The following is an 18777-nucleotide window of genomic DNA, read 5'->3' as shown; positions in this document are numbered from 1 at the left end:
TAAGACCCCTTCCTCACGACATCTATTGGGTCCTGGACTACACATTAGCAATATATGCATTATAAGTTTTAATATTGTTCCACAGTTATTTTCTAGTCTCTGCTTCTTATAAGAAACAGTCTGAGAGATGTGTGAGTTATTGCAGTCAAAACAGGGTGTCTGTGAGAAAGTGCCTCAAGGCTAAAAGACATTCGTAGACACAGAACCCTGCAGGGGAGTGAAAGAGATAAGAGACAAGTCAGAACTATTGTTCTCTCCTGCAAGTTTGTATAACTGTATATGCATGGGCTTGGTTTCATGAGTAGAAGGTGTTGACGTAGGCAGTTACATCACTAGGGGTTGACTGCAAGCATATTAAAGCAACTTTCCTATTTTGCAGAACTTACCCGAAAACATGTGTGCTATGTTCCCGTTGTCAACTTCTGTCTACAATTGCATTAATTAAGGTTTTTGATCTACTTAAAGATATTGTCTGATTGCTCACCAATAAGAAAATGATTGACAAGGAACAAGGAACAAGGAACAAGGAACAAGGAACCTACCCCAACACAGCTTACAAAAATATATGGAAATGTCTGCTCTACTCAAAATTACAACCAACTAATTGCAGCAAGTGAAAGGGGGAGAAATTAAGGAATTTGTCTGTCAGCCATGCATTAAAGACCAAAATTGTCTAAAGAAAATTGTGATAAATAAAAAAGTATGCCAGTTTAATTTAAGGACCAAAACATTTACAGCTGGGCCATATTGAATGCAAAATTGTTAGGAAGATATTTTTTGAAGTACCAATTCCATGGCACATGGTTTACGAACTGATACACAAAACAACGCTGGATTCAAAATGTAGAGCTTTTCAATGTAAATTATTATACAAAATTGTTGCAACCAATAGAATATTATATATATATGGGGGATACAACCATCCCAGCTCTGCAGATTTTGCTCAAAGAGACCCGAAATACTATATAATTTGTTTTGGTACTGTCCATAATATGTAGCTTGTTTTTGAAAAATGCATTTGCATATTTTATATTTTTACTACAAAAATATGTGGAGGATTGGAAATTATGCAGACAATTACAGTGATGGAAGCCAGAATCTGCCCGCAATATTAAAGCTGATCTACCCGTTACACCCCCCCCCCCAAAAAAATAAATATTATAATAATAATAGACACACAGGTACAGAGGACAATTAAAAGCAGGAAAAAACGAACAAGTTGACAAGAGTAAACAGCTCTTGTTTCATCATTTGAACATTACTTCAGTAGGACAGTAGGATTTCCTGTAAATCACATGATCTGAATGCTTTGGTTTAGTCCAAACTTCCCTATAGTCTCTCACAGCTGACACACCGGTTGATAGTTAATCCATTATTGCTTAACATGTAATGCGGATATGGGTGTGTTTGTTTGATCAAACCATGTAAGTAGAGGAGGAGTCCTGCATATAAGACTGGAACTCCTAATCAAATCGTAGGTAAAGTAAGCCAGCAGCACAACCAGAAGACAGACAAGCAAAGGTAAAAACCTGTGTTACTAACATATTCCTTACTGGTATGTTGTATTATTGCAAACCAATGTGTTTTACACTGAGTGTACAAAATATTAGGAACACCTGGTCTTTCCATGACATCGACTGACCAGGTAAATCCAGGTGAAAGATATGATCCCTTATTAATATCACATGTTAAGACAATTGTGCCATTCAGAGAGTGAATGGTGCATTTGAACGGGGTAGGTGCTAGGAGCACCGGTTTTAGTGTGTCAAGAACTGCAAAGCTGCTGGTATTTTCACGCTCAACAGTATCCCGTGTGTATGAAGAATGGTCCACCACCCAAAGGACATCCAGCCAACTTGACACAACTGTGGGAAGCATTGGCGTCAACATGGGCCAGCATCCCTGTGGAACACTTTCGACACCTTGTAGAGTCCATGCCCTGACGGATTCAGGCTGTTCTGAGTGCAAAAGGGGTGCAACTCAATATTAGGAAGGTGTTCCTAATGTTTTGTGACGTCAGTGTATATTAAAATGTACTTTATTGATTAAAAAAAAAGATGAACATTGCTAATTGACATGAGTGAGACACAGATTCCAGTGGAATCTAAAGATGGGGAAAACACAGAGTGTCCTTGAGAAGAAAGGATACACTACCCAGAAGGAGGTAGAGAACGGTGTCATAGCTACTGACAAACATGGTGACCAGTTCGTCATTAAAGAGATCAAACTGAATGAGGTATGTGAGAACTATTTGTTATTTCTGAATTGATTACATCTTAGAGTTTTTTGGAATGATCACAGAGGGATAGGATACATAATTGGTTTTCAATTATAGGCAACTCTGCAGGTGCAAAAATAATGATTGATAGTGACATATATTCATAAAGATAAACTAAATAATTAACATGCCTATATCTTTCAATAAGTCACATATCATTTGTTTTGACAGACATCTGTCCTGAACTCCAGTGCTGGAGATATTGTCTCAGAGGTTGAATGCCTCAGACAGATTAGTCACCCCCACATTGTAAGCTACAAAAACTCATTTCCAGGTAACTACATCATTCATTTTGTTGTTTTATTTGTCGTTTTATGTATTTCATTTTTTTCAGAGACAATGTATTGGAATTACAAGTTAATACAGTATTTGCAACTTCAACAAGTGAACTACTACAGTATTAATATGTTTCACGATTAGTATTCTCAAGTAGTATTCACACACAAACTACTAATACATTTTCACAGAGGATAACTGCTACTATATAGTGACAGACCATTGTGCAAAGGGAAATCTCTCTCAGAAGATACAAGAGCAGATGACAAACCCTACAGAAGAGTACTCTGAGAAGGTAACTGAAGTAATAACTAGAAAATTCCACACCACAACTGTTTTTATTTTAGGCTAAATATATAATCACTTTGATACCTTCACAGATTATGGACTGGTTTGTCAAGATCTGCATGGCCCTGAAGCATGTACATGACCAGGGCCTTCTTCACAGAGAACTGAGACCCCAGGTACAGCTAATAGAACATCATGCAAAGGCTATTAGTTTAAAGATAGCCTGGAAATAAACTTAAAGAAATAAAATAAAATAAAATGTAAGGTTTTATGTAAATCCCTGTTAAACAATCAACTGCATGTTGTGATTTGTGGGGGATTGTTGACTTCACAGCAATACAACTAGAGATTATTACACAAATGTATGTTATGATTCATATCAGTGCGGAAATTAAACGATGGAATGTCATAAACTGTTGTTTAACACCTCAACTGGTATTTTCTTATCTATACTAGAGCATACTTCTCACAGAATTTGAAACACTTCGTTTGGGAGCGTTTGGAAGTGTCAATGAAAAGTATGTTAGTTTGGTAATTATAAAAGGCTCATGATGAATTTACACAACATACATTAATAGTTACACCAATTAATAGTTGAGTATTTTTGATTACATAAATGAGTAGGGGGGAGGAAATCTGTTTAATGTGCCTACTTTGTTTATCAGGACTACCAACGAGGATGGAATGGTGGGTTATTTAGGCCCAGAGATTCTAACTGGTGGAATATATGACACCAAAAGGTAGAAAATATTTAACATGCATATTTAAATATATATTCCTGGAAAAAAGTAAAGATTTTGAGGTAATAATTAGCAATTTCCCTAATTGTTCAAGGTAAAGTGAGATGAGAATGAAATCACAAAAGCAAACAAAACATTTGAGGCTAGATAATCCCTCATTTACTGTAACTCTGTCTTAAGGCCTACGATGTGGCATCATAAAATGACATGATCTATGTCATAAAGTCATGTCCCAAGCCATACGTTAGGTAAATCTGGCCAATAAGATGACCTAGACAATAATGAAAATGTGAAGTAAGTTGACATTTGCAGAGATCCACTGACATGGCTGTTACTCCACACACACACACATGCTCACAGACACAGTGTTACCATAGGATATGTTTGTTAACAGGTTTATAAGTGTAAAAATAAGTGAGTGTTATGCAGTGTAAAATAATAATAATTACATGAGAATTAACATGTTTATTTTCCATCCTTTGCAGTGATATTTGGTCCTTGGGATGTGTGCTGTATGAGTTGTGTATGCTTCAGGGTGCAGTAAGTAATCCTGCATTTAAATGCTTGTTGTTATTTCGTATTTTCCAGTTGGTGAAGTTGTATACGACATGAGTGCAGTCAAATAGTTTTAAAGTAGAAACAATTATTCAACCAATGAGATAAGTGTCTACCCAGCTAGCTTAAGATAGCTAACATTGACCAAATTAAACTAGCTACATGTATCTTATAAAAAATATTATGATTGTAAGATTGCTCTGTTTTATAAATTCAGCTGAAAAGATCAAAGATCAGATACCAAAAACTTGTAAACTCGGGATGCAAAATTCTGACTTGAAGGGTCGATCAAAATCCAATAATTCCGACATAAGTTGAACTCGTTCTATTTTGCCTGTCCACCACTAGATAATGATGGATATTGTGTGATAATAGACCGTTCTTTCTTCTCAGTTCACTGCAGTGAAAACAACGGACCTCATTAAAAAAATATTGAGAGGATCTTACCCATCCCTACCAAAGAGCTTCTCACCGGAGCTCTGCGAACTCCTGTGTGACATCTTCCAACAAGACCCGACCATTAGGCCTTCAGCTGGTGACATCATGGCAAAACCCTTCATTATCAGTTTCCTTAAAAAAAAGGTTTGCTATGCAATATCAATCGTTCAATCATTCAATATGTCTGATAACCATCTACATTTCCATTCATTCATTAATACACATGTGCTCATTCATTTCTGTAGAGTGAGAAAACTGTGGAGGAACTCCAGACCACCTTGGACAAGCTGAGAACTCTGGCAGGTGGCTTGGAGAGTATTCACAAAGGCACCACCATAGGCAGTCTGACAGGAGGTGTTATTGGGGCAGCTGGAGGAATCACCTCTTTAGTCGGGCTCATCATGGCTCCCTTCACTCTGGGCGCCTCCCTCATTGTCACTGGGGTGGGTATTGGGATTGCTGTCACTGGTGGAGCCACAGCCGGAGTATCCAACATCACCAACATGGTCAATCAGTCCACCGACCGCCTAGCCATGAAAAACATCATCAAGGAGTTCCAGGAGAAGATGAACTCTGTGGTGACATCTCTACAAGACATCGCTGAGGGTTTGGAGACACTCATGAAAAGTAGCTCTTCTAAGACAGAAAGTGCCGGTTTAAATTTAGAGGCCGCTGCTAGTGCTGGGGTAAGGGTTGGGAAAGGCGTTGCGGGCGCCACAGAGCTCTTCAGACTACTCCGGGTGGCCAATATCGGCAAGGTGGCAGCCCAAACTGCCAGGGCAGTGCGTGTGGCAGAGATGGCGACAGGAATATTTTCAGCTTTTTTTGTAGCGGTTGATATCTTCTTCATCGCCATGGACGCCAAAGAGATCCACAACATCCGACATGCGAAGGCAAATGATACCAGTAAGTTAAAAGCGATGGACACAGACTCCTTCACTGAGCTGGAGCCTGGATGTGAAGAACCAAAGGCTGAGGTCAAGTCAGAGACCATGAAGTTCATCCAGACGATCAGACAGACAGCTGAACAGCTACAGGAGAGCCTGAACGAACTGAGGGACGTCATCTCGTTCATTCCTAAGATAGAGGACTGTTACTTAGACGACTGATCTACTCAGTGATTGTACGGGATGCATAAACAACAAATCCAATCATACTTTAATATGCAACTTGTCTGCAAAAGACAGGCATAGGCAGATTGCCTTTCTGATTCCCAGAACCTGATTAAATCCTTAAGACATTGCTTGTAGGACTCAGCTACGATAACTAAGTGGTAAAGATCAATATCACAAGACGCCTCTACTTCTGAAACATTTCATTTTATATCATAACCGTGTCATGGAAATATTCTAATCAAAAGTAGACACTTTAACATTTCTTCAAAACAAGTCAACTTTATTATTTAATTACTGCAGTAATGGAGCTTGTCAACTAGAAAATAGATGGCATCATGAGGGACGAAACTTATGTGGATATATTGAAGCATTGAACATCTCAAGACATCAGTTAAAGGTTGGTCGCAAATGGGTCTTCCAAATGGACAATGACCCCAAGCATACTTCCAAAGTTATGGCAAAAGGGCTTAAAGACAACAAAGTCATGTTATTGGAGTGGCCATCACAAAGCCCTGACCTCAATCCTATAGAACATTTGTGGGCAGAACTGAAAATAACATGTGCGAGCAATGAGGCCTACAAACCTGACTCAGTTACAGCTCTGTCAGGAGGAATGGGCCAAAACTCACCCAACTTATTGTGGGAAGCTTGTGGAAGGCTATCTGAAATGTTTGACCCATGTTAAACAATTTAAAGGCAATGCTACCAAATACTAATTGAGTGTATGTAAACATCTGACCCACTGGGAATGTGATGAAATAAATAAAAGCTGAAATAAATAATTATCTCTACTGTTATTCTGACATTTCACATTCAACTGAATGCTTCTAAGAGTAGTTCCATTTTATTTATTTTTCATGGAGTCCTTGAACATGTACCCTTGTTTCCCTGAGTCCTGAAGACACGGTAACACTGCACAATGTTTCATGTGTAACGAGGGGTGCACACCATCCACCCCTTTTGAGTATATAATATATAATATACTATAATATACCATATATAATATAGTATAATGTTCAGTCTCTGGATATAAAATAGACGAGTTCAAAGCGAGAATCTCCTTCCAGAGAGACATCAGGGATTGTAACAATCTCTGTTTCACGGATACATGGCTCTCTCGGGATATACTGTCTCTGTAAGTAGAGCCAGCTGGGTTCTCAGTATATCGTGCAGACAGAAATGAAGAACTCTCAAGGAAGAAGAAAGGAAGAGTGTATGTTTCATGATTAACCACTCATGGTGTGATTGTGATAACATATAGAAACTCAAGTCCTTTTGTTCTCCCAACCTAGAATACCTCACAATCAAATGCCAACCGTATTACCTCCCAAGAGAATTCTCTTCGATTATAGTCACAGCCGTGTATTTTCCACCTCAAACTGATACTACAACGGCCCTCAAAGACCTTCACTGGACTTTATACAAACTGGAAACCACATATCCTGAGGCTGCATTTATTGTAGCTGGGATTATAACACAGCAAATTTGAGGAAAACGCTACCGAAGTTCTACCAACCTATTGACTGTAGTACTCGTGCTGCTAAAACACTCAACCACTGCTACACCAACTTCCGGGATTCCTACAAAGCCCTCCCCCGCCCTCTCTTCGTCAAATCTGATCACGACTCCATTTTGCTCCTCCCTTCCTATAGGCAGAAACTCAAACAGGAAGTACCTGTGCTAAGGACTATTCAACACTAGTCTGACCAATCAGAATCCACACTTTAAGATAGTTTTGATCATGCAAACTGGGATATGTTCCGCGGTAGTTAAGTCCCAGGGTTCTTAGTTTATTGCTGAGCTTTGAGGGCGCTATGGTGTTGAACGCTGAGCTGTAGTCAATGAATAGCATTCTCACGTAGGTGTTCCTTTTGTCCAGCTGGGAAAGGGCAGTGTGGAGTGCAATAGAGATTGCATCATCTATGGATCTGTTGGGTCGGTATACAAATTGGAGTGGGTCTAGGGTTTCTGGGATAATGGTGTTGATGTGAGCCATGACCAGCCTTTCGAAGCACTTCATGGCTACAGACGTGAGTTCTACGGGTCGGTAGTCATTTAGGCAGGTTACCTTGGTTCTTGGGCACAGGCACTATGGTGGTCTGCTTAAAACATGTTGGTATTACAGACTCGGACAGGGAGAGGATGAACATGTCAGTGAAGACTCTTGCCAGTTGGTCAGTGCATGCTCGCAGTACACGTCCTGGTAATCCGTCTGGCCCTGCGGCCTTGTGAATGTTGACCTGTTTAAAGATCTTAATCACATTGGCTGCGGAGGACATGATCACACAATCTTCCAGAACAGATGGTTCTCTCATGCAGGTTTCAGTGTTATTTGCCTCGAAGCGAGCATAGACGTAGCTTATCTCGTCTGGTAGGCTTGTGTCACTGGTCAACTCTCGGCTGTGCTTCCTTTTGTAGTCTGTAATGGTTTGCAAGACCTGCCACATCCGACGAGAGTCAGAGCCGGTGTAGTACGATTCGATCTTAGTCCTGCATTGAAGGTTTGACTGTTTGATGGTTCGAAGCGGGATTTCTTATCAGCTTCCGGGTTAGAGTCCCGCTCCTTGAAAGCGGCAGCTCTAACCTTTAGCTCAGTGTGGATGTTGTCTGTAATCCATGGCTTCTGGTTGGGGTATGTACGTACGGTCACTGTGGGGACGACGTCATCAATGCACTTATTGATGAAGCCAATGATTGATGTGGTGTACTCCTCAATGCCATCGGAGGAATCCTGGAACATATTCCAGTCTGTGCTAGCAAAGCAGTCCTGTAGCTTAGCATCTGCTTCATCTGACCACTTTCTTTTGATCTAGTCACTGGTGCTTCCTGCTATAATTCTTTACTTGTAAGCAGGAATCAGGAGGACATAATTATGGTCAGATTTGTCAGCTGGAGGGTGAGGGAGAGCTTTGTATGCATTTCTGTATATGGAGTAAAGGTGGTCCAGAGTTGTTTTCCCTCTGGTTGCACATTTAACATGATAGAAATCTGGTAAAACGGATTTAAGTTTCACTGCACTAAAGTCCTCATTCACTGTCCCCGCCTTTGGGTGAGCGTGTTCTTGTTTGCTTATGGCGGAATACAGCTCATTCAATGCTGTCTTAGTGCCAGCCGCTGACTGTGGTGGTATGTAAACAGTTACGAAACATACAGATAAAAACTCTCTAGGTATGTAGTGTGGTCTACAGTTTATCATGAGATACTCTACCTCAGGCGAGCAATAGCTCGAGACTTCCTTAGATATCGTGCACCAGCTATTATTTACACAAATAAAAGCTGGTGCCTCAAAGCGAGCATAGAAGTAGTTTAGCTCACCTGGTAGGCTCGTGTCGATGTCCACCATTGCTCCTCTACCCAAGAAAGCAAAGGTAACTGAACTGAATGACTATCGCCCAATAGCACTGACTTTTGTCATCATGAAGTGCTTGAGAAGCAAGTTAAGGATCCTATCCCCTCTACCTTACCAGATACCCTAGACCGACATCAATTTGCTTACTGCCACAATAGATCCACAGATAATGCAATCGCCATCGCACTACACACTGACCTATCCCATCTGGAGAAGAGGAATAGCTACAGTGGGGCAGAGAAGAGAGAGGAATGGTTGGTAGGTGATCAAATACTTATGTCATACAATAAAATGCTAATTAATTACTTAAAAATCATACAATGTGATTTTCTGGATTTTTGTTTTAGATTCCATCTCTCACAGTTGAAGTGTACCTATGATAAAACAAAAAATACAGACCTCTACATGCATTGTAAGTAGGAAAACCTGCAAAATCGGCAGTGTATCAAATACTTGTTCTCCCCACTGTAGCTCATCCTTATATTTATATATTCCTTAATTCAATTTTTTAGGTTGTGTGTATTGTTGTGAATTGTTAGATATTACTGCACTGTTGGAGCTAGAAACACAAGATTTTCTCTACACCCGCAATAACATCTGCTAAACATGTGTATGAGACAAATAACATTTGATTTGATTTGACATGGAAAGGTGTAGAAAGGAAAGAGACAGGACCAGGGGCTACCTAGTTAGCCGAGAGGTTTCGTGTGAATTTTGACATTACTTACGTACAAGTTGTAGAATGGGGGACTCAGACCCTGGTGCTGCCGTGTCTGTCTGGGACTCTGGGACCCTCAGTGAAGATGTCACACCCTGATCTGTTTCACCTGTCTTGTGCTTGTCTCCACCCCCCACCAGGTGTCTCCCATTTGTCCCCATTATCCCCTGGGTATTCATACCAGCGTTTTCTGTTTGTCTGTTGCCAGTTCGTCTTCTCCTGTCAAGTCTTACCAGCGTGGTTTCCCATTTTTGAGTCTTTCTAGTTCTGACCATTATGCCTGCCCTGGCATGTCCCCTTGTATAATATATATTTTGACCTGTTTCTGGGTCATATCCTGAGTCATGATAGAAGTGAACCTGAATGACATCATGGTACAGATTCAGCCTGAACAGGCACAGGACATAGAGACTGAAGTTCTTCTCAGATCCAAGCACCAGCCCTAGCCAAGACAATCAGCAACTGCCAGCCAGACATGTGTAACCTTCTGATGGAACTAAGAGCCATTAAGGCCCGACTAACAGCTTCAGAGAACAGTTGGAGAAACTGAAAAACATTGAGGCTGCTGTTGACTCCAGCAGGGGTAACCAAAAGTAATCAAAATAAAATGTTTAAACAGATATATTTCTATATCATGTATTCAAGGGTTCAGAATGAGAATGTGTTTGTTTTGTAGCCACATGCCTGTTAGCCGAAGACAAATGTCCATTCCTAACAAGAATGGACAAAGTTTTGAACTTAAAGGGTAAGTTCACACATTTTTATATGTGGCCTTATTTTTAACTCTTTATGTGCTTGTAATTGTTCCCCCAAACTGTTTTTTAAGTTTTTAAAATATTTTGTCATAACTTGCCATAGACTACAACGCATTATTAAAATGTGTCTAAAACATGTTATAAAATGCTCCAAACCAACTCATATTACATCAGAGTCTCTGTCTGGATAATGTCTCTGCACTCAATTTAAAAAACAAATGTTCCACTGTCCCATAAAACCATACTGTATGTAACCCTCTCACTAGAGAGGGTTTGTTTTACTCCATGTGTAACTCTGTGTTGTTGTATGTGTCGAACTGCTTTGCTTTATCTTGGCCAGGTCGCAATTGTAAATGAGAACTTGTTCTCAACTTGCCTACCTGGTTAAATAAAGGTGAAATTAAACCAGGCTTGAATTTGACTCTCACAATATTACCTTACATAGAATATCTCAACAGCATGGGATGTTAGGTGAGAAGCACATCTCCAATAAGAATCCCTATTGTAAACTATCTAGGGTGATGACAACTAGGGTTTAACTTCAGATAGAATGATTATAGATTTTTGTTATTGTATAAGGATTTGCTTTCCGATGCATTAAATTAAATTGAAACTGTAAATGACTCCATCAAAGCAACATACACAAGGTTCAAGACGTGTATTATTACATTTTCAAAGCACCAAATCAAAATAAATACAAAATAATAAACCCCAATGAGTCGTGCACAACTCCCACGTCCAAGTTATTTCAAGCTTGGTTAAACCCCGTTGGCGCGCGTTGGAGCTCAAAAGAACGGGGACACACATAAAGTCACCCCACCGTTGTGGTTACTCACTACTCGTAGATATTCCCTCAGTGAAGTATATCAGTTCCGGGAAGGTTTCCTCACAAGATCCACAGCAAGTACCGCTATCAATGCAGACAGTACTCCTCAGCAATAACCGATATCCCATGGGAACATGAACTAGTTAATCTTCCCCAAGCAATTCTCTCTCGGGGGTCGCCGATGCTAGGCTATCCTCAAGGCTGTCAAATACCTCCACGATGAGACGGTAGCTTCAATCTTTACTAAGTCTTTCTTAACAAAATTATAATAACTCTCTTATAAAATCAAATCAAAACTCAGTGGGTATGGGTTTTGTTCTATTTTTATCGTATTCTTTTATCATTTTTCTTCACCAACGGTCATAATGTAATGTCCATCCTTTTTCCAACGTCTCCCTTTCTACCAGGTCATCTCTCCCATTGGCCACAGCTTAACAAGCTACCTTATTGGTCAAAACTTAAACTTAATACTTGGTTCTAACAATAATAAACTCAATACTTGGTTCTAACAAGGGTATTAAACATATTTGCATATATTTTTTTTGTTGTTGTTGTAAACAGTATCATTCACTGTGATTTTATTTGTTGTTGAGCATAGACACTGTAATAAATTTCCATTAAAATGGGTCAAAATAGCTTTTTAGTGGTCTCTGTGGGGAGGGGAAAACTGAAAACTAGCTGTTATTGGCAGATAGTTTTCAAACTCTCTTTGTTATTTTACATTTACATGTTTAGTCATTTAGCAGAAATTCTTATCCAGAGCTACTTATAGGAGAAATCAGTGTAAAGTGCACATTTCACCTTGTCAGCTCAGGGATTCGAACCAACAACTTTTTATTGGTTTATTAACCCGTTTACTGCATAGTGATGTCACCATTGAAAGCCAAAATTCTTGCCCATGCAAATCTGTTGATTAGAAGGTCCTGTGAAGACAGGAAATAACTGATATAACACTGGAAATAACACTGATCCAATTTTTTCACACTTTACAGTGTTAGTTTCACCAGCTGTTGTCAATATGATATATGATCTTCCTAAATATACGATCTGACTAAGTATTTCTTATTACATATTTGTTCAAATAACTGTTTTCCATTTCAGGAGAGGAAACTTCAAGCTTTGACATTGAGGGCCAAAACCACAGAGTTCAGAGAGGAACAACAGCAAACCCTGCTGGATGAACTGAGAAGACAAATTGAAGGTAAGGGACAAGGGAAGGGATATTGAATATGAGCCACAGAAAGGACTTGATACAGTACATCTCGGGTGACACTTATATGGAGTAAACAGTTAAAGTCTGTGCAAAAATACTGTAAAACCCATTGCAATCTGGCAGGGCGAGTTAATTAAAAACTTTTCTTCAATGTAAGGAGGTAATAAACTATAGTTTAGTAAACTGAGCAATACGTAAATATCATACACGTTGTTTAATCAAAGTTTCAAATGGTTTAAACCGGCCATTTTATTTTAAGGTTTAAGGTATTTAAAAAAAAACCTAGAGCAGTATCTAATCTGTGTGTACATAACATTAGGAACACCTGCTCTTTCAATGACTTCCGACTGACCAGGCGAATCCAGGTGAAAGCTATGATCACTTATTGATGTCACTTGTTAAATTCACTTCAATCAGTGTAGATAAAGGGGAGGAGACAGGTTAAAGAATGATTTGTAAGCCTTGAGACAATTGAGACATGGATTGTGTATGTGTGTGCCATTCAGGGGGTAAATGGGCAAGACAAAAGATCAGTTCTATAAAGTACTTAATTAAGTAAAAATACTTAAAAGTACTACTAGTACTTAAGTAAAAATACTTTAAAGTACTACTTAATTAGTTTTTTGGGGTATCTGTACTTTACTTTACTATTTATATTTTTGACAACTTTTACATTTACTTCACTACATTCCTAAAGAAAATCTTGTACTTTTTACTCACAAATTTTCCCTGACAGTCAAAAGTACTCTTTACATTTTGAATGCTTAGCAGGACAGAAAAATTGTCAAATTCATGCACTTATCAAGAGAACGCGTGGTCATCCCTACTGCCTCTGGCAGACTCACTAAACACAAACACATTTTTTGTAAGTAATGTCTGAGTGTTGTAGTGTGCCCCTGGCTATCCATACATTAAAAAAACAGAAAACGGTGCCGTCTGCTTTGCCCCTTTACTTCTACCTACATGTACATATTTCCTCAACTAACCTGTACCCCAGCACATTGACTCGGTACCTGTACCCCCTGTATATACTGGAGCCTCATATTTATTTAATTTTTACTTGAGTTATTTAGTTATTATTTTTTTAACTCTATTTTTCTTACCTGCATTGTTGGTTAAGAGTTTGTAAGTAAACATTTCACGGTAAGGCCTGCAACTGTTTTATTCGACGCATATGACAAATAAGATTTGATTTGAACGTATCTGTTTGATTTATAGAGATAACACCTATACCCATTTGTAGCAGACAGATGGAAGCTGTTCCTATCACATTTTGAATGTAGTAGCTTTGATTTTGATTTGATTCCATTTTTAACATAAGGAATTTTAAATGATTTATACTTTAACTTTTAATTTTGATACTTAAGTATATTTTAGCAATTACATTTACTTTTGATACTTAAGTATAATTAAAACCCAATCATTTTACCAAATTAGACTTTTACTTGAGTAACTTTAGACTTTTACTTGAGTAACTTTCTATTAAGGTATCTATACTTTTGCTCAAGTATGACAATTGGGTACTTTTTCCACCACTGCAAAAGATTTAAGTGACTTTGAATGGGGTATTGTAGGAGGTAGCAAGTAGCACCAGTTTGAGTGTGTCAAGAACTGCAACGCTGCTAGGTTTCCCGTGTGTATCAAGAACGGTCCACCACCCATAGGACATCCAGCCAACTTGACAAAACTGTGGGAAGCGTTGGTGTCAACATAGGCCAGCATCCCTGTGGAACTCTTTTGACACCTTGTAGAGTACATGCCCCTACGAAAGGAGGCTGTTCTGACTGTAACTCAATATTAGGAAGGTGTTCCTAATGTTTTGTACACTCAGTGTATATGACTTTTTAATGTTTTAAATGAACATACATGAAGTAGATTAAGTTTAAAACTAATTTATTATGCTTGTTAGCAGATATTTGTAGTCCAAACTTGTATTGAATACACTTTGCTTTCCCTGAATCATTTCAATACAAATCTTCAAAGGGTTTTATTGCAACATTGTCAATTTTATAGAATCACCACTTGATGTAAACTAGTATTAGATTGAATCAATGGACAATGTTGTAGTTGTGTACTATACCCGATTCAATTTGTTGTGAGAAAATGATATACAGATTAAATCATGTTGACAGTAACAATCTAGGAACAAGCTCAGTAGCAGAGCTGTCTGGGATAAATACTTACAGTAGGTCTCTACGACCTACTAGTCATAGATTCATTCGAGAATGGAAAAAGGAATTTGCTCATGATTACAACCTGCAGGCCTTTCAGGGTGTCAGAGTCACACTGCCGATACCCGTGTTCCTGCCATATTTCTTGTTTATGCATCTTTCACAATCACGGAGTAGTCTCAGACTGTTGCTTAGACACCTATTTTAGGAATGAACAAGATGATATCACTCAGATCGTCCAGGCTCTCCTGTAGCTGTTCAGCAGCCTGTCTGATCGTCTGGATGAACTTCGTGGTCTCTGACGTGACCTCAGCCTTTGGTTCTTCACATCCAGGGTTCAGCTCCGTGGTGAAGTCTGATTCCACCATTTCTAACTTATCGGTATCACCAGACTGTTCATTCGCCTTCGCCTGTCGGGTTGGATCTCTTTGGCATCCATGGCGATGAAGAAGATATCAACCGCTACAAAAAAAGCTGAAAATATTCCTGTCGCCACCTCTGCCACACGCACTGCCCTGGCAGTTTGGGCTGACACCTTGCCAAGAGCTCTAGGATGCACACCAGGTCCCTCCCAAAATACCCCAGCATTTGCGTTGAACTTGTCACTTCCTATGTTAAAAGAGCCACTTGCCCTCAGTGTTTCCAAATCCTCAGAGATGTCTTGTAGAGATGTCACCACAGAGTTCATCTTCTCCTGGAACTCCTTGATGATGTTCTTGATGGCTAGGTGGTCGGTAGACTAATTGACCATGTTGGTAATGTTGGATATTGGCTCCACCACCGACAGCCACCCCAACACCAACCCCAGTGACGATCAGGGAGGCGCCCAGAGTGAAGGGAGCCAGGATAAGCCCCACTATAGAGGTGATTCCTCCAGCTGCCCTAATAACACCTCCCCTCAGACTGCCTATGGTGGTGCCTTTGTGCATACTCTCCAAGCCGTCTGCCAGAGTTCTCAACTTGTCCAAGGTGGTCTGGAGTTCCTCCACAGTTCTCACTCTATAGAACATTTATTTTTTACAGATCATTTGATTGAATGAAAGAATGAATGAATGCATTTATGGATGGATGAATGGATTAATGAATGAATGAACAAACAAATCCTACGATTTTTATCATACAATCTTGAATTGCAAACGTTTTTTTGTGAGGAAACTGATAATGAAGGGTTTTGCCATGATGTCCCTGAAGGCCGAATGGTCGGGTCTTGTTGGAAGATGTCACACGGGAGGTCGCAGATCTCAGATGAGAAGCTCTCTGGTAGAGATGGGTAAGAATGTCTCAATATTTGGGGGATGAGCTTGATTGTGCTTGCTGCAGGAAACTGTCAAGAAAGACTGAAGAGCTCCTCTGTTTAAAATGTTTTTATGTTCATACTGTGGTAACTTGCAAACATATTGGGATGATGTTCCAGACACATATTAATCCTAGTCCTGGACTAAAAAGCATTCTCAATGTAGTTTAAATCTGTGTCCAGGAAACCACCCCTAACATCTTCTTTCTAAAATGAAAAATAAACACAAATTAGTCACCTTGGAAAGAGTTTTTGTGGCTTACAATATGGGGTGAGTTAACTGCAGGAGGTTTTCAACATCAGAGAATATGTCTCCAGCACTAGAGTCAAATCTGAAGTCTGTTAATTCTTATGGCTGCAATCCCGTTAACGGGATCGATATGACAACAGCCAGTGAAAGTGCAGAGCGCCAAATTCAAACAACAGAAATCTCATAATTAACATTCCTCAAACATACATGTGTTTTATACCATTTTAAAGGTCATCTTGTTGTTAATCCCACCAAAGTGTCCGCTTTCAAATAGGCTTTACAGCAAATGCACCACAAACGATTGTTAGGTCACCGCCAAGTCACTTCAGCCATTTTTCCAGCCTAAGAGAGGAGTCACAAAAAGCACAAATAGAGATAAAATTAATCACTAACCTTTGATGATCTTCATCAGATGACACTCATAGGACTTCATGTTACACAATACATATATGTTTTGTTCGATAAAGTGCATATTTATATAAAAGAATCTCAGTAGACATTGGCGCGTTATGTTCACTAGTTCCAAAAACATCCGGTGATGTTGCAGAGAGCCACATCACTTTACAGAAATAGTCATATTTGACGATGAAAATACAATTGTTAGACATGGAAATATAGATACACTTCTCCTTAATGCAACCGCTGTGTCAGATTTGTTTTTTAATTTTACGGAGAAAGCAAACCATGCAATAATCTGAGTACAGCTTTCAGACAACAAAGCAACAAAAGGATATCCGCCATATTGGGTAGTCAACAGAAGTCAGAAATAGCATTATAAATATTCACTTACATTTGATGATATTCATCAGAAAGCACTCCCAGCAATCCCAGTTCCACATTAAATGTTTGATTTAGTTTGATAATGTCCATGATTCATGTCCAAAGAGGTACTTTTGTTAGCACATTTGGTAAACAAAGTCATGAAGCGCTTTCCCTAGTTGCAGACGAAATCTCAAAAAGTTCCGTTACTGTCCATAGAAACATGTCAAATTATGTATGGAATCAATCTTTAGGATGTTTTTAAACATAAAATGTCAATGTTCCAACTGGAGAATTCCTATGTCTGTAGAAAAGCAATGGAACGGGAACTAACGCTCTCGTGACCGCGCTGTTGCTCGGCAACACGGACTTTCAACTCCCTCCAAAGATTTTCTATGGGGTTGAGATCTGGAGACTGGCTAGGCCACTCCAGGAACTTGAAATGCTTCATACGAAGCCACTCCTTCGTTGCCCGGGCGGTGTGTTTGGGATCATTGTCATGCTGAAAGACCCAGCTACGTTTCATCTTCAATGCCCTTGCTGATGGAAGGAGGTTTTCACTCAAAATCTGACGATACATGGCCCCATTCATTCTTTCCTTTACACGGATCAGTCGTCCTGGTCCCTTTGAAGAAAAACAGCCCCAAAGCATGATGGTTCCACCCCGTTGCTTCACAGTAGGTATGGTGTTCTTTGGATGCAACTCAGCATTCTTTGTCCTCCAAACACGACGTGTTGAGATTTTACCTAAAAGTTATATTTTGGTTTCATCTGACCATATGACATTCTCCCAATCTTCTTCTGGATCATCCAAATGCTCTCTAGCAAACTTCAGACGGGCCTGGACATGTACTGGCTTAAGCAGGGGGACACGTCTGGCACTGCAGGATTTGAGTCCCTGGTGGCGTATTGTGTTACTGATGGTAGGCTTTGTTACTTTGGTCCCAGCTCTCTGCAGGTCATTCACTAGGTTCCCCCGTGTGGTTCTGGGATTTTTGCTCACCGTTCTTGTGATCATTTTGACCCCACGGGGTGAGATCTTGCGTGGAGCCCCAGATCGAGGGAGATTATCAGTGGTCTTGTATGTCTTCCATTTCCTAATAATTGCTCCCACAGTTGATTTCTTCTAACCAAGCTCCTTACCTATTGCAGATTCAGTCTTCCCAGCCTGGTGCAGGTCTACAATTTTGTTTCTGGTGTCCTTTGACAGCTCTTTGGTCATGGCCATAGTGGAGTTTGGAGTGTAACTGTTTGAGGTTGTGGACAGGTGTCTTTTATACTGATAACAAGTTCAAACAGGTGCCATTAATGCAGGTAACGAGTGGAGAACAGAGGAGCCTCTTAAAGAAGAAGTTACAGGTCTGTGAGAGCCAGAAATCTTGCTTGTTTGTCAGTGACCAAATACTTATTTTCCACCATAATTTGCAAATAAATTCATTAAAAATCCTACAATGTGATTTTTGGGATTTTTTCCCCTCATTTTGTCTGTCATAGTTGAAGTGTACCTATGATGAAAATTACAGGCCTCTCTCATATTTTTAAGTGGGAGAACTTGCACAATTGGTGGCTGACTAAATATTTTTTTGCCCCACTGTATTTATAGATTCTTAATTCTATTCCTTTACTTAGATTTGTGTGTATTGTTGTGAAATTGTTAGATATTACTTTTTAGATATTAGTACACTATTGGAGCTAGAAACACAAGCATTTTGCTACACCCGCGCGATAAGATCTGCTGAACACGTGTATGTG

The 18777-nt window shown here is 39.6% G+C and overlaps 1 protein-coding gene and 1 long non-coding RNA gene across 2 annotated transcripts; both read left to right on the top strand.

Moving 5' to 3' along the window:
- The first annotated feature begins 2188 nt into the window (after positions 1-2188).
- LOC139379433 (uncharacterized) lies at positions 2189-2828 on the top strand. The gene is made up of 3 exons (XR_011628383.1): positions 2189-2236; positions 2450-2552; positions 2746-2828. It is a non-coding gene; the product is annotated as an uncharacterized lncRNA (long non-coding RNA).
- Positions 2829-3304: 476 nt separating this feature from the next.
- Positions 3305-6458, top strand: LOC139379432 (apolipoprotein L3). The gene is made up of 5 exons (XM_071122245.1): positions 3305-3360; positions 3508-3582; positions 4068-4122; positions 4531-4719; positions 4821-6458. The coding sequence occupies exons 2-5, from the start codon at positions 3527-3529 to the stop codon at positions 5682-5684; spliced, it is 1164 nt and encodes a 387-aa protein (XP_070978346.1). The 5' UTR covers positions 3305-3360; positions 3508-3526; the 3' UTR covers positions 5685-6458.
- Positions 6459-18777: the final 12319 nt, after the last annotated feature.

Source organism: Oncorhynchus clarkii, chromosome 21 (assembly GCF_045791955.1).
Source record: "Oncorhynchus clarkii lewisi isolate Uvic-CL-2024 chromosome 21, UVic_Ocla_1.0, whole genome shotgun sequence".
NCBI lineage: Eukaryota > Metazoa > Chordata > Actinopteri > Salmoniformes > Salmonidae > Oncorhynchus > Oncorhynchus clarkii.
This window is presented reverse-complemented; position numbering and strand designations above follow the sequence as displayed.